The sequence below is a fragment of the Apodemus sylvaticus genome, chromosome 7 (assembly GCF_947179515.1).
Source record: "Apodemus sylvaticus chromosome 7, mApoSyl1.1, whole genome shotgun sequence".
Lineage (NCBI taxonomy): Eukaryota > Metazoa > Chordata > Mammalia > Rodentia > Muridae > Apodemus > Apodemus sylvaticus.
The window spans coordinates 9,934,306-9,949,294 of NC_067478.1; the positions used below are offsets into that span (position 1 = coordinate 9,934,306).

At 42.4% G+C, this 14,989-nt stretch overlaps 1 protein-coding gene across 7 annotated transcripts in view; it reads right to left on the reverse strand.

Moving 5' to 3' along the window:
• Ubp1 (upstream binding protein 1) overlaps window positions 1–14,989 on the reverse strand; it is a 47,307-nt gene that overhangs the window by 4,696 nt on the left and 27,622 nt on the right. For 4 of the 7 annotated variants that reach the window (XM_052187079.1, XM_052187082.1, XM_052187081.1 and 1 more), the window contains 8 exons: window positions 13,416–13,568; window positions 13,221–13,331; window positions 12,682–12,789; window positions 6,913–7,016; window positions 5,084–5,138; window positions 4,842–4,935; window positions 2,192–2,282; window positions 1,348–1,466 (listed from right to left, as the gene is read on the reverse strand). In XM_052187079.1, the coding sequence (XP_052043039.1) occupies window positions 1,348–1,466; window positions 2,192–2,282; window positions 4,842–4,935; window positions 5,084–5,138; window positions 6,913–7,016; window positions 12,682–12,789; window positions 13,221–13,331; window positions 13,416–13,568 (835 nt within the window). The other 3 variants (XM_052187078.1, XR_007978700.1, XM_052187077.1) reach the window with 3 other exon arrangements.

Here is a 14,989-nt window from a genome sequence, read left to right on the forward strand (position 1 = left end):
ATAAGAACATGCTATTTATGCTCATGTATAATAAATACTAACCCCTGTATAAAACTGTATGACTTTCATTTTTCTGTAACAGTTTCATATATTGAGGGGTAAAAGAAAAGCATCAGGGATCAGAGTAATCAGGGTAACAATTTGGGGCAAAGGATGAAAAAATATGTACATGGGTTACAATGTCCTGTTGCAGACACAATGGGAAGCGAGAGTTCAGTGCAGAAAAGGCCCTGTGTTTGAAGGGTCACCACCTGGGCTTCAGCTCACTAAATCTGAGTGGTCAGGGATAAATTAAAGGTCTCCGATGTCCCCACCCACTCCTCACAACACTCATCTCTGAGAACACATAGTCCCTAATGCTACACTCCTGGTCAAATGTGAGTGACGCGTGTGACGTTGATACAGAGAGCTCCTTTAAGAATCTTATGTCCTTGGTCATAAGTAACCACAGTTGTGATTACTGTTCTTCTATTAATTTAAGGAAATCCAAGCCATGAGGCATTTCTCAGAGCTCCACTATCAGGTACCTCATAGAATGTTTCCTTGAAGCTGAGTGCCATTCCGTTTCAGAATGTGAGAAGAGGGGACATTGCACCACCACACAAATGAGAGCAGGCAGTGCTTAGGCACGTGAGTAACCTCAGCGCTTTGGAGGACGAAGCACAATGGCGGAGCTGAGCTGAGACCAGCTTAGACAACCTAGGAAGACCTGGTCCCAACCTCTCACTCTCCCAAAATGTTTCTAATCAAAGGAGAGAGGAAAAGAAGACAGGCAGGCTGGAGTGCTCCAGACTGTCCCACTGAGATGAATCTGCAAGGCAGAGAAGCCCGCTGTAGGCAGAAGATAAACTCTACAGTTGTGCTAATGCTGACCAGAGACACAACTTCCACCATCCTGCCTGCATGGAACACAGTGGATGCTCACCCCAGGCGGGGCTACACTGGGGGAAGACTGCTCATCGACCTGTCTTTGTTCATGTGTGATGGTCAGGAGTTGTGTCCCCGCCCTCCCCACCCCCAATCCCCATCTAGTTACTGAAATGGAAGGGGAAAAAAACCCAAAAAATAACCAAAAACCAAACAACCACCTCTTTCCCCAGCAAGCTACCAACGTGACATTCATCCAGAAAGGCCTCAACATATTCAAGTTATTGTCCTGATTGCTGGGAATTTCTTACATAAAAGTCATATAAAAAGATCTACAGCATGCACAGCTGAGGACAAAGAAGGTTCTAGCTCCTCTATTCCCCAGGACTTGGCCCTACGGCTGCTCCCGTTAGCTCCGCAGCCGTGTGCTCATGTCAGATGGTCTGAGGGAGAGCGGGAACAAGTGCCCTCAATACCCACCGCAGGGCGTCCCACTGCCACTTTCACCTCCACTGCCTGCAGCTTGTGGCTGCCCTTGCAGCACAGCGCTGCTCGGCTGCTCCTGGCAGACGTAGATGGTTAAGCGAGGCCTAACTGACCTGCAATCAGAAGATGCCATCAATGAGACTGCAAGGGAGGGCAAGCTGCCTCAGCACATACAGTCAACAACTACAGGAGTCTACGCTCTAGTTTTCCTTGTGAGAACTTTACAGTGTTATTTCATTATGTAAAATAATTTTCTAATAAAAATATAAAAACCACACACCTCACACCAACTATCACAGGTCCAGACTCTAAACCATTGAGATGGTCTGTCAGATGCTGGTAAATTTAAGTTTTAAAATTGATTAAGCAATTTGAAATCAGTAAGGCTGGAGTTTACTCAAGTCTCGGCACACAAGTCTAGAGACAGTAATGGCAGCGATGGGTCTCAAAGCCAGCACAGTCACAGTTCTAGCATTCTAATCGACAGTTACAAGTTCACATTTAATAACTGCTTAACAATAATCATGACCTTGAAAACCATAGATTCTGTAGAGCTCACCTAAATTAGAAGTTTTGTTTTCTTGGCAACAAACCCAGTCGTCTTCAAGAAATCAGTCCTGCCCATGTGCATTGCTACCAGTCTTAGTCTACCTCTGCCCTCATCAGTGCCTGCCCTGAAGGTGTACACAAAACAGTCTTCTCGTGAGCACAATGCTGCCGATGCTGGGTGGCGCACACAGGCACATGCCAACCTAGTGTGAAACACATTCTGCCCACCAAATCCCCCACACAGAGAAGTCCATTTCCAGCTCACGCAAACCAGTCTACAGTACTTTACCTTGACTTGAGGGAATTATAGAGCCGGATCCCGTCGGCTGCACCACAGATCTGAACCAAGTCCTCTTTTGTCAGCTTTAGTAAGTCCGCACCTGGAAGACAGCAGAGATCCACAAATAAGCAAGGACGGGAAGGCAAGAGCTGCTGCTTCACAGCAGCCTCACCACACGGCTGTCCTTCTGCGCAGCAGGTATCCTGGATTACATACACCCATGATTAACACAGGGACACACATGTCCCTTAGAGAAAAAACATGCTGCAGTAACAAGGTGCCAGAAGCTGATAAATCAGCAACCACGGCCAGAGGCCTGTCTGCTTCCCAGACAAAACTCCTACACTGCCTTGCTTTCCTTGTTGCTGGGCTGTGGAAAACCATGTTTCGGACACCCCTAAAACCCCGCTGTTGCTTTTATGCTTTTTAAAAACATAAATGGAACATAAAATGGAATACTGACATCTAGGGAACTTGCCCAGAGTCACCAATGAGTGAGAAGCAATGTGGAGAGTGGGTTTCATTACAGCACAGTGTGCAATAGCAAGTTAGACATTGTAAAATTCCATCCCACAGCCTGTTCTAACAGGAAAGCTTGGAACGTCACTCTGTTCCTTCATGGTGTCTTCCATAAGTTCTTGGTGTCTAGGATTTGCCTTAAAAGCATCAAAAAGGGCAGTGTGTGTAAGGGAGCAGTGTGTGTAAGGGAGAAGCAGATACAAGACTGAACAAGCACTGGGCAGCAGTGAGGCTGGGGCAGTCAGAGGAAGTCTTTCACGTACTCAATACTATATTTGGAGATGTATAAAAAATCTTTTTACTCTTTTAATATCAGTCAAGACCTATACTTCCAGAATTAAGGTATGACTTCATATAATAAACATCTACTCCCATATGTATGTAGCAAGTTAATGGGGTTAATCTACTCACTCACCCACCCACCCACCTACTCATTCTCCTTGTTTCATAGGCTCAAATGAAAGAACCTAACAGAGCCCTAGCTTATAAAGAAATAAAAACCAGAGAAGCCTAACTCCCATGAGATGTGAGCCTGTATGGAATCACTATTGGAATGAAATAGCAGAGAAAGAGGCTCTCTGTCTATTGGGGTCACACAGCTCTGAAGCAGGGCTCCAAGTTGTGACATCTGTAACTCATGAAGAGATGTATCCCAGCTCTGACACATGACTGACCAGGTAAGAGACCTCACTGTCTGCCCATTCTCTTAAGTATCAAAGAGCAGCTCAGCATGAACCCTCCAAAGGAAGCCCCCAGGTTAAGGAAAATGCAGAATGCCAAGCCATGTGATCACTGCATACAAGGAAAAAAGTGTGACAGCTCCACAGAACATGCAAATCCCAGATCTCAAAGGCCGTTCTGTATCTGTTCTTCATCCACTTCACTTGCCCTATTTAACGGCTCAAGAAATCTATCTCTCATACTGAATTCTATAATTTCCAGCTTTTCACACATTAAAGGTTCAAGAGCTACATGAGGAATAAGCACCTAGTGCACAAACAATATAATAAATGACTTAAAAAAAAAATCAGTTTGTAAAACCAGGCTTTCCTCTGGGCATATGCACAGATATGTCTGTCCCCTTAAACTATCTCAACAGCTCCATATACACGCAAAAGGAACGCTAGCTGCCACATCTCTGTAGCCCAGAGTTTTTTAGAATGTTTGGTCAGCACTCATTAGCAAATGAACTATTTGCTAAAATAAAAGTACCAGGCCCGCCTGCTTCCTCACGCTCTCTCCTGCATCCCCATTACTTGGGGCAATGCTGCTTGACACTTAAAGTCCAACCAGAACATTCCCTTAGTTTCCTGTGTGGAAAAAGAGCAGGCTGTCTACGACACACATACACAAATGAGGTAACTGCTCTAGTGAAAAGGTTCAAGCCACAGGACACAGGGGAGGAAGGAAGCTTTAAGGGACGGGAGCTCATAAGGCCACAGAAAAAAAGGTCAGATTTTAACATTCTCAGAATGACCAGTCATAGGCAGGGCAGTTCAATGTGTGTGGCGAAGGGGTGTGTGTGGGGGGAAGAATGACAGAAAGACAGTGCCTGTGTTGACAGACCCCCTACATATATGCAGTGGTAGATGCACAGAGCTACACATCCACAGTATTAGTGTTGACTTCTGGTCACAACAGTATACTATAGTTTTGTGAGAAGCTGAGGGAATGTATGATGAATTACATCCTGAATGTCTTTCCAGTTTATCATTAAGCAAAATATTAGCTCAAAGTAAGTTAGCACTAGGGTTGGGGAGATGGTTCACCCACCAGTCAAGAGCACAGGCTGCTCCTGCAGAAGACCTACGTTTAAGTCCTAGCACCCATGTGAGGAACTTATAACCATCAATTCCAGCTTCAGAGGATCTGACGCTTCTGTGGGCACATGCATATACCCAGAGACAGGCGCACGCTCGCATGCGCGCACACGCACACATACAAGCAATTTTAAAGTAATAAAAATTAATAGAATGAAAATACCACATAGAATTAAATACACCCCCAATGAGAGGAATTTCCTGGTTTGGAAGAATTTAATAGGGTGTTATAACCGAGGAAAACTGAGAGATAAATTCTTAGCAAAAGCAGGAAAACATACAAATACAATATTCTCATGCATGCAGACATATATACATACCTGAAAAGTTAGAGAACAGTCTTGTGTAGGAAGAGAACCTGTTTTTAAGCAGCCACTGCTGTGTTTCCTGGGTTGTAGCTGAAGGCTGAATTTGCTATTAAAAAAAAAAAAGTCATGAAGAACATTTAAGCAAAACTCGAAAGGCTTTAAAATCTGAAATCAGAAGACAAACTGATGACTGAGCAACCCGTATAATTAGGCTAGGATCTTTCTATTTAACAGTTTTAAGGAAAGATACTTACTTCCCCAGACGCTTGTGCAACTCCATCTCCCTGGTGATTTGGGGATGAAGAATTGCTGGAGAAAAGAAAAGGAAGGAATGGGTTTTAATTTAAGAAACTGAAGGCTATCTATAACACAGGCAGCTTGAGATAGGACAGGAGTATAGAAAGAGCTGTGTAAGCTTGCAACAAGAAAGCAGCCCAGTAGGGAAAATAGGAGGATCAACGAAGGCACAGCAGCAGCAGCAGTAGCAGTGCTGCTGCAGTGTGTGAGGTCGTCACTGAGAGTGTTCCCTTGAGTCTTTATACAGGTGCCAGGAAAATGGGGACAGTATGCATTTATTTTAGTTAGGAAAATATGTGAAACCAAATAAGAGAAACAGCTAAAAATAGCCATGAAACATTCTAAGAAAAAATTAGGCTATAAGAAACAGTGATCCTAACTAAATAAACAAATTTTCCTCATTACTTAATAAATCCACCCATGAGTAAAGGAAATGAAACACACATGCGAGTCAAAAAACGACAACTGCAAATGACTGCACATAGACCTGCACCTCCCTACTGCTGAGCAGGGCTCCTCTCTCATACTGCTCCCACGTCCTCGGCCTGACACGAGTCTCCATTCACCAGATCTTAAGCCCCTTCCAACAGGAATTTGTCCGGTCTTTATATTCAGCAAGCAGAACCATGCTGGAAACACAGCTGGTTCTCAGGGAACACAGACAACTAAGGCTCAAAGCTCACCTCCAAGGGCACAGCCATTTGCTCACACACCCAGACAGGAAACACAAGAGACTTCTTGTGTGTTACACACTGGCTCTCTGGTCCCCCTGGTCCATGAGAATTTTTCTACTTGTAGATACAACCACTATGTGCACACAGGTTCCTGGCTAGTTTCCTCATCTCCACAGAAGGGAAGTGAGATTTTGTAGTTTTTCTTACCAGATCCTGTCAACAAAACACCTACAAAGAGAACTTTCCCCTGCTATCTCAAGCTTTCTTAATTTTTCTTTCCCATAAGAAACTTCCTAAAAGCAGAAACTTCTGAACTACTGTTCTCCAGCAAGACTTTAGAAGCCAGGGGCTTATAGAGGCCTCAGGCCTATGAAGCTCCCAGAGCTCTCTGGACTCCCAGAGATCTGCATTTGAAAGCCACTACAGTCTTAAAAAAAACAAAAAGTCTTTCCTTTAAATCTCAAATACTCAACTAAAACTACATTTGCTTAAGGAACAGTACAAAAAAATAACCTGTATCATGTGGTAACTCAAAGCCCACTGTGCTTTGTGCTCAATGTAATCTTTTTTTTTTTTTTTTTTTTTTTGAGACAGAGTTTGTCTGTGTAGCCCTGGCTGTTCTGGAACTCACTCTGTAGACCAGGCTGGCCTCAAACTCAGAAATCCCCCTGCCTCTGCCTCCCAAGTGCTGGGATTAAAGGCAGCTCAATGAATCTTAATATATTCATATCAGAATCTCTCATCAACCCTGGGTCCTTAACTGAACTCTGTTAATGCGTCCTTAAATCTCACAGAGACAATTCCTAGGCTCTATCTTAACTCTTGCTGCTTTGTCAGATAGGATCTTGTTATATAGCCCCAAGGCTGGCCTCAAATTGGAAACCTTCTTGTTTCAGGATCTGAAGAAAATGCTTCTCTGCCTACTTTCTGCAGTTACTGTAACTGACACCGTGAGACACAGACAGGTACACAAAGGCTGTCAGGTGAAGACTCGATGGCCCAGGCATGGGCTGTTTTCTAACCCTGACATAGATACACATTAAAGGCCGCATGGATGGGGACCTGCAGTAGCAATGGCTGGGGGCAAGCACGGGGCCACACAAACCAGGTACCTGTCTGGGACACTGCACGTGCTCTGCTGGGAGGAGGTGAAAGTGGGCGCTGGGGAAGGGCTGTTATTCACATAGGCTGTAGGGGTGTCGGGCCATGGAGAACACTAAGGATAGAAACAGAAATGAGTTAACAACACGCTTTTTAAATGTGTGGAAGAAGCATTTTTGTAATCTGGTCTCTAACTGACCCCATACAAACTCATAAAACACAAGATGCCCATCAAATGTGTCAGATTCACCCTGTGCAGCAAAAGACAGGCATTTAGCTTCAAGAAGTCCTGGGTGATGACAGCAACAACATTTATAGACGTTTGTTTTCTGAAAGCTTACATGCATGCACAATGCACACACGCACGCAGATACACACACACATACACGCACACATTTCTTTTATCTTCTGTCAGATGCTCCAGCAAACACATCTCAAGGTTTCAAGGTTTAAAAATGGCAGACAAAGATTCACAAGCAACATCTGACTTTACAGTGTTCTGGGTGTGGCTAGGTCCCATAGATTGCTCCTTATCTCTGCCTGGAGCAGCCTCAGCAGTACCTACCACCACATAAGATAAGATTTACTGAACAGGCTAGCATGCAAGCCTATCAATTGTGGGTATGCTGCCAGGTGTGTGTGTGGGTTCCTAAAAAGATTTGGCAAACTGAATCTCTCAACCGTAGGCAACATTCAGAAATACATTACAGTTATAAATCTGAATAAGCCAAGGTCCAAAATAGGCTGGGCAGGGCACAGTAATCAAGTAGAAACTTTCCCTCTGAGCTTCACAAAGGCCCACCTAACAACCAGTATTCTCTCTATAGGTCTTGCTGAGGATGTTAGTTTCAAGGGTTCCCCTTTATAATCAGCCTGCTCCCATTTGAGAGAAGACATCACTTCTAACCTTAGCACTGGGGCTTCAAGACTCTGCACAACCAAGCAAATGCCAGTCTCATCTATTGTATCCATTTTTATATTTATTAGCTATTCGTTAAGATGTGTATAATTGTTTTAATAAAATTGTCCTAATGAGTTTTCCTTTTAAAATTACATTTACTTACTTACATGTATGTGTGTGCGTCTGTATGTATGCACACTTGCCATGACAACCATATGGAAGTCAAGGGACACTTTGGGGAGTCTGTTCTCTCCTTCTACCCCTTGAGCCTTGTAGACAAAACTCAGGTTGCTGGCATACACACAAATATTTAATTTCTTATGCAAGTTTAATCTATAGTCTTTTTTTTTTTTTTCCGAGACAGGGTTTCTCTGTGTAGCCCTGGCTGTCCTAGAACTCACTCTGTAGACCAGGCTAGCCTCGAACTCAGAAATCCACCTGCCTCTGCCTCCCAGAGTGCTGGGATTATAGGCATGCGCCACCACAGCCCAGCTTAATCTATAGTCTTAAGAAACTCTAAAGATTAAATTTCTTTTTCTTTTTCTTTGGATTTGGTTTTTTCGAGACAGGTTTTCTCTGTATAGCTCTGGCTGTCCTGGAACTCACTCTGTAGACCAGGCTGGCCTCGAACTCAGAAATACACGTGCCTCTGCCTCCCAGAGTGCTGGGATTACAGGCGTGCACCACCACTGCCCGGCTTAAAGATTAAATTTCAAGCCAGGCTTGGTAGCACATGTATGTATTCAGGCTTGGGAGGTTGAGGCAAGATGATCAGAAGTTTAAGGCCAACCTCAGCTACATGAGACCCTAAATTTAAAATAAGAAAACTTGGGGCTGGAGAGATCGCTCAGTGGTTTAAAGCACCAACTGCTCTTTCAGAAGTCCTGAGTTCGAATCCCAGCAACCACATGGTGTCTCACAACCATTTGTAATGAGATCTGATGCCCTCTTCTGGTGTGGCTGAAGACAGCTACAGTGTACAAAACAAATAAATAAACCGAAAGAAAGAAAGAGAGAGAAAGAGAGAGAGAGAGAGAGAGAGAGAGAGAGAGAGAGAGAGAGAGAGAAAGAAAGAAAGAAAGAAAGAAAGAAAGAAAGAAAGAAAGAAAGAAAGAAAACTTTCTTCCCAGTTCAGAAAACTCTATTGTATCCAGGAGTGGTGGTGACTCACACTTGCAATCCCAAAATTCAGGAGGCCAAGAAAAACTGCCATGAGTTCAAGGTCAGCCTTGAATCAAAAACCTAGAGACTTTATTGTAAAGACTTGGAGTTACTGGGTTAGAGGTGCTCAGGAGTAAAAGAGCACTTGTTCTTGCAGAGGGCCTGGGTTCAGTTCTCAGCACCCACATGGTGACTTAGAACCATCTGTCACTCCAATTCCAGAGGATCCAAAATCATCTTCTGGCCTCCCAGGCACTGCACATATGTAGTGCACAGACATGCATGCAGGCAAAATGCTCATACATATAAAATAAAAACATGTAACTCTTTAAAGCCATTGAGGTTAGGTATAAGGGAGATCACATTAAGGCAACATTTGAAACCAACAGAGTACAAAGGTGAGGCCAAGACGGCCAAGCAGAGCAAACCTGAGGATTAAACAAAAGAAACTTGAAATGTTTGTGATCCTCGGATTCTGCAGACTACTTCCTCCTAATTAATAATAATTTCAATTTTTAATAGTTTTTTGTTCGTTTTGCTTTCTCGGGAGACAGGGTTTTTCTTTGTAGCCCTGGTGTCCTGGTACTTGGGTCTATAGACCAGGCTGGCCTTAAACTCAGAGCTAAGTTTTAATTTAATAAATACAAATACTCAAATGCTTCCTTTACAGCTGTTCAAAATTACAATGAAATATTTGGATGCCAATTTGAATAATCAAGGGAAAAATCATCTCTTTCAAATTCTTTGCAAAATGTTAAGCCCACTTATGTGAAGCCCAGAGCTGGCACTGAGACAACCACATGTCTTAGCAGCCACCAAACACAAGCCTAACAGGGAAAGAAAAGAAATCATCAGCCGTCTTCACTTCTGACCAATTATAGAGCCCTCAAAAAAAGAGGAAAATCACCACAGATTCTGTTCCCAAGACAACCACCTTCCAAAGCAGAAACTAATGTCTGGTTAACTCCAATAGTGACCTTACTATAGATGCCATTCCAAATGAAAATACCTGTTGTTTTGAGAGTAGAGCCTTTGTTTTTAATCTTACTAAGCACTGCTCTCTCCTCGGCTTACACAGCGTGGAGTGCGTGACTATTAAAGCACATCTGACCAAGGGAGCCATGGCCTTTCACCTCACTACATGCAAGGGTTTTTCCTCTTACACCATCCACTCCTACTAAAACATATAATGCACCCAAACATACCCATCTAGACAACTCAATATCAAAGCAATGCTTCTCCAAACCAAATTTACCTAGTTTATTGCTAGTTCTTTGAAAAAACAGCTATTCCCAAACTTGAAGTTGGTGTGGTACAGTAGAGATGGCCCGTTTACTCACCAGACACTCATCTATTACAGATTTAGATGCTTTTACTATCACAAGGGGAGTTTTTAATTTGAGGTTTTGTTTTCTCTATGGGGCTGGAGGACAAAATCAGAATCTTCTGTGTGCTAGACAAGCACTGCAGCACTAATGGGCACCTGCTGTTGAAAGCGAGTGGAATTAATTAAGTGCAGTGCTAATGTTTTGAAGCCTCTGCCAATGGTCTGGACCTGTGTGGGTCTGGTTTCAGGGTACTCCGAATGTAGGAGTTTCCCACAAAGATTAAAGAATGAGGACCCACTGTCAGCAGCAAGCCATGGCAGCCCAGGGGTGTGCCAGTATCAACAACACACAAAGGGTTTGTTATGCATCATCTCCTGGGAACCAGGAGGGTGACAATTCAGTGTGGGACCCTGTCATCCAGCACCTTTTAGATTTTGTCAAGACTTCTGGATATATATATCTCTTTAACTGAAAGTCAACTGTTAATTGCCCAATACTGCAAGAAAGGCACCCCACCCAACCACCCCCGCCCAGTACCCCACACAGACATCTGAAGAGACAGACGAAGCTCTGTAGCTATGATCTTGGTTAAGGGGTTCATGATCTGCACCTTGCATTTTGAAACTAGGTTTACAGCTTAAGATCTAACCAACACTAGAAACATCATACCCAAACCAAATGCAGTCAGGGTGGCAGGTGACACACTTAAGAAGATGTGAAATCCCAGGCATGAACTGCTGATGTTTTGCATATTATGACTTAAGATGTATTGATAATTTAATACGGACTTCCTCATTTTCAGATTGGCTCTGGGCTACACTAGAACCAACTTCTTTAAATTAGATAAATAGTTTGTAACAGGCAAGTTATAAGGCAAAAGACTTAAGTTCCCATAAGCCCCTCAAAAAAAAACTATTAAGAACATTTGTAGGTTTTCATAACAATTGAAGATAATAAAACATAAAATGGGAGGACAGACAATTGGGGAAAGGAGCATTCAGTAATTATGACCACCTCTGATTTAAACCAAAACAGCCCAGTTAAAGAAAATATGAAGAACCAGGCATGGTTCCTGCAAGCCTAGTGCCTAGGAGGCTGAGGCAGGACTGCCATGAGAGCAACACAGTGAGTTCCCATGCTGAACTAGTGTCTAAACATGGAGGGAAGGAGGGCGGGCGGGCAGGAGGGAGGTATATAGGTAAAAACGCAGCCTATGCTCCCAGTACCCTGGAGGCAAGCATGCATAAAGAAGCTTTTAAACAGTTTTAAATTGGAAATGACATCCCTGTGATAGTGCTTGTGATATTGCCCTTCAAATTCCACAATCACAGATAAAGATAAAAGAGCTAAAATCCACTTTGGGGACACCAGTACTACAAACAGAGCAGTAATGAACAAAACACTCAAAATAGTTAAAGAAAACCTTTAATATAACTTCATATTTAATAAGGGTATGTAACCTGATTTAAATCTGCAACCAGAACAATCCTCCATGGACTGCCGGACAGAATTGTGTTAAAAAGACATACTTTATTTAACCTGACAAAACTCAACCAAAACCCTCACTAGCTACTTATTCCTGAGGGTCCTGGGGTTAAGTGCAGCAAGGTCATTACTGCAGTTTAAAGAATTACATCACAGTGCAGGTGCCAAGAGTAAACACTACACAGTCGAAGATGTTTTTCTACCAGTGCTGTCCAAGAGGCTTTTAGAAGCCCAGACACACACATTCTTGTAGTGCACGCAGAGGAATGTGGCATGGAGTACTGCACATGCTATGTCCAGCCTGCTGCAATTGTTTAACTACAAAATATTCTTACTCGGTATACATGTAAGAAAAAGGAAAACTCTAATTAACTATATAAAAGTAGCTATTTAAAATTAGTTAAGTGAGCTGGTGGTGGCGGCGCACACCGTTAACCACAGCAGAGGCAGAGGCAGAGGCAGGCAGATCGCTGTAACACAGTGCCAGCACAGCATACAGAACAAGGTGTAGGACAGCCAAAAATACAGAGAAACTGTCTTGAAAAACAAAATAACAAAAATAAATGAATTAATAAAAATAAAATGAGTCATATAATTTCAGTTATCTTGTAGGAGTCCTGTGTGTGAGGGGAAGGAATAAAAGGGTCAAGTTGGGAAACACATCTCTGAGTGTCTAAAACCACCCACTATGGTCAACATTGTTTATGTTTCGTTTTAAAGTGTTAGATTTAGGAAATTTTCCTCAATGAGGAACAAACACAAAGCAGAAAGCTAAACAAAAGCAAATTAAATCAAGACATGGACATCAAAAACAATTTCGGCTTTACTTTTCCATAGAAGTCGGTCCTATATCTAACACTGCACAAGGGTTCTTGCACAATGAGAAGAGAAGCAGAAGCCCTTACACTGCCTCGCTTTGCCAGAGAATCACCGTAGTCTGCTGGCAAAGTCCGCTTGCTGGACTTTTTCTGCTCATGTTCAACTGCATCTTCAATTATAGGCTCAAGCCTCATCTGGACAAACACCAAAGATTGGGATCAATGTCTTTTCATTATACAAAGAAAGACCTAAAACCCTGTTTTTATGTCTTTGCGTTCAGTTAAACAAATGTATGACTAATAGGATTCAAATTAAAGAAAATGCAAAACCCCAGCAGTGACAAAAGCTGGACATTCTAGGCCCCCACTTAAATCTCTTATCAATTTCAAGGTTTTCAGGTCTGAGACCTCACATTGGGATTTCAGCATCTTCATTCAGGATCCCACCCACGCAAATAAACTCATAAAAATCCCCAAACATAGGAAAAACGTGCCCACAAAGCCCTCAGAATATCATGTCAATTCACCACCCAGCCACCCAATTCCCTTGTTGCCACACTCGTGTGAGGTCCTGCTAACACGCAAACCTCTGCTTCTCTCCAAAGCCAAAGGCTGCGCTGTATTACCTCTGTGAGAATGGTGGTGTCATAAGATGGCTGATACTTTTCTTTTTCATGAGCTGTTCTCTTCTCCATCTTTTCTCTGTCGTTTTTTTGTTTCCTATCCGCACCTTTAGGCTTGAACACAAAGTAGATGACTTCAATTACCTAGCTGCACCTTACAAGAGAAACTGAGCGTCCCTACTGGGCTCCACTGTTTACCTTAAAGACTTTGATTTGGCAGCTAGCTGAGTGAAGATGATCTGTGTATTCCCCGTTTTCATTCTGCTTAAAGGTGTCCACTTGGATCCTAAAAGGCACTCCTTTTTCACCTCCATGCTTACGAGGGGTGAATTCTGTGCTGATACAGTGTACCTATAAAACAATACACGCTGAAATATATTCAAAAAAACCTTCCACTGGGACTCTTTCTATTTTATTCCCTCATGGATGTACATTCAAGATCTCTTAAAACAGACCAACAGTCCAGTATCTCATGAATTTCCTGAATTATTCTGGATACAGACTTCCCTGTCAGAACCCACTGTCCTTCTAGCACTTCTCTTGGGGGATTTGCTCTAGTGAGGAAAGAAGAGCATATTGTGAGACTTTTCCTGGGCAATTTTCAGGCTCTAGAGCCTCATTCTTTATCCATCTAAATTCTCCAGGGTAAAACATTTCTAAGTCCTGTCAGGATCCCAGGGGTAATATTCATTTTACTTTCCCCTTCAGAAAACAATCTCAGGGTACAACATAAAAGTTAGTAAGCAGCAAGACCATAGTCATTTCAGACTTTATAGAGACATGCCCTTGTCCAAAGATATGTAGTGTGAAAGCTCACCTCTGATATATGGCTGCACAACCTGAGAGAAGACCAGATACTATATCTCTCATGGACTACAAAACTCGCTATTCCATTGGACAAATACTAATATGAATCATGTCACCATCATTAACTGATGGGTAACATCTGGGAGACAACCAAACACTGAATGCTAATGATCCTTAGAGTTGATGTAAATACTTAAGCTGTCAACAATTCAATGGCTATCCCTTTCTATACAAATGTCTTTTATGTCTACACAACTAATCTACTAAATTAAACTCATTTTAACTGTGTTTATTTAAAAAAGAAAAAGGCATTACATTATTATACTTTACAAGTAGGAAATATTTTCATGAGTCAGGCTATCTACACAGTAGTTAAAACTCTACCACTTACAAATCTGCACACAGTACATATCACAATTACTTTTGAGTTTTAAGTATGTGGTCATGTTAGTTTTAAATACGTGGTCAAGGTTATCTTTTGGACAGATGGAGTGTTTGTGGATAAGAGACCATGGGTGTGTTTAACATGTGTAGCTATGCCCGGTGTGGTGGTGCAGGGCTGTACTCCCAGCACTCAGGAGGAAGAGACAGATGGATCTCAGTGCACTCAGTTACTGAGACTGGTCTGCATAGCAAGTTCCAGGCTAGCCAGAGTACACAGTAAAACCCTGTTCAAAAAACCATTCAACAATAACTAAAAGTTGAGAAAAAAAATGGTGACTGCTCTCAGCACATGATGGACACATGAAGAACATCTCTTCATTTGTGGAGGGTTAAAGTTTGGTTACAAACATGCTTTAAATAATGTTAGAAAAAAAAATTAAACCTGAAACTTTTTTCAATGGTATCCTTTTAAATAGCAGTTTTTGTTCAAAAGAAATGTGCATTATGAAAACCAGAAATTTCTATTATTATGAACACAATAAAAAAAATAGAATTTAAAAACCAGGTGTGATGGCACATTA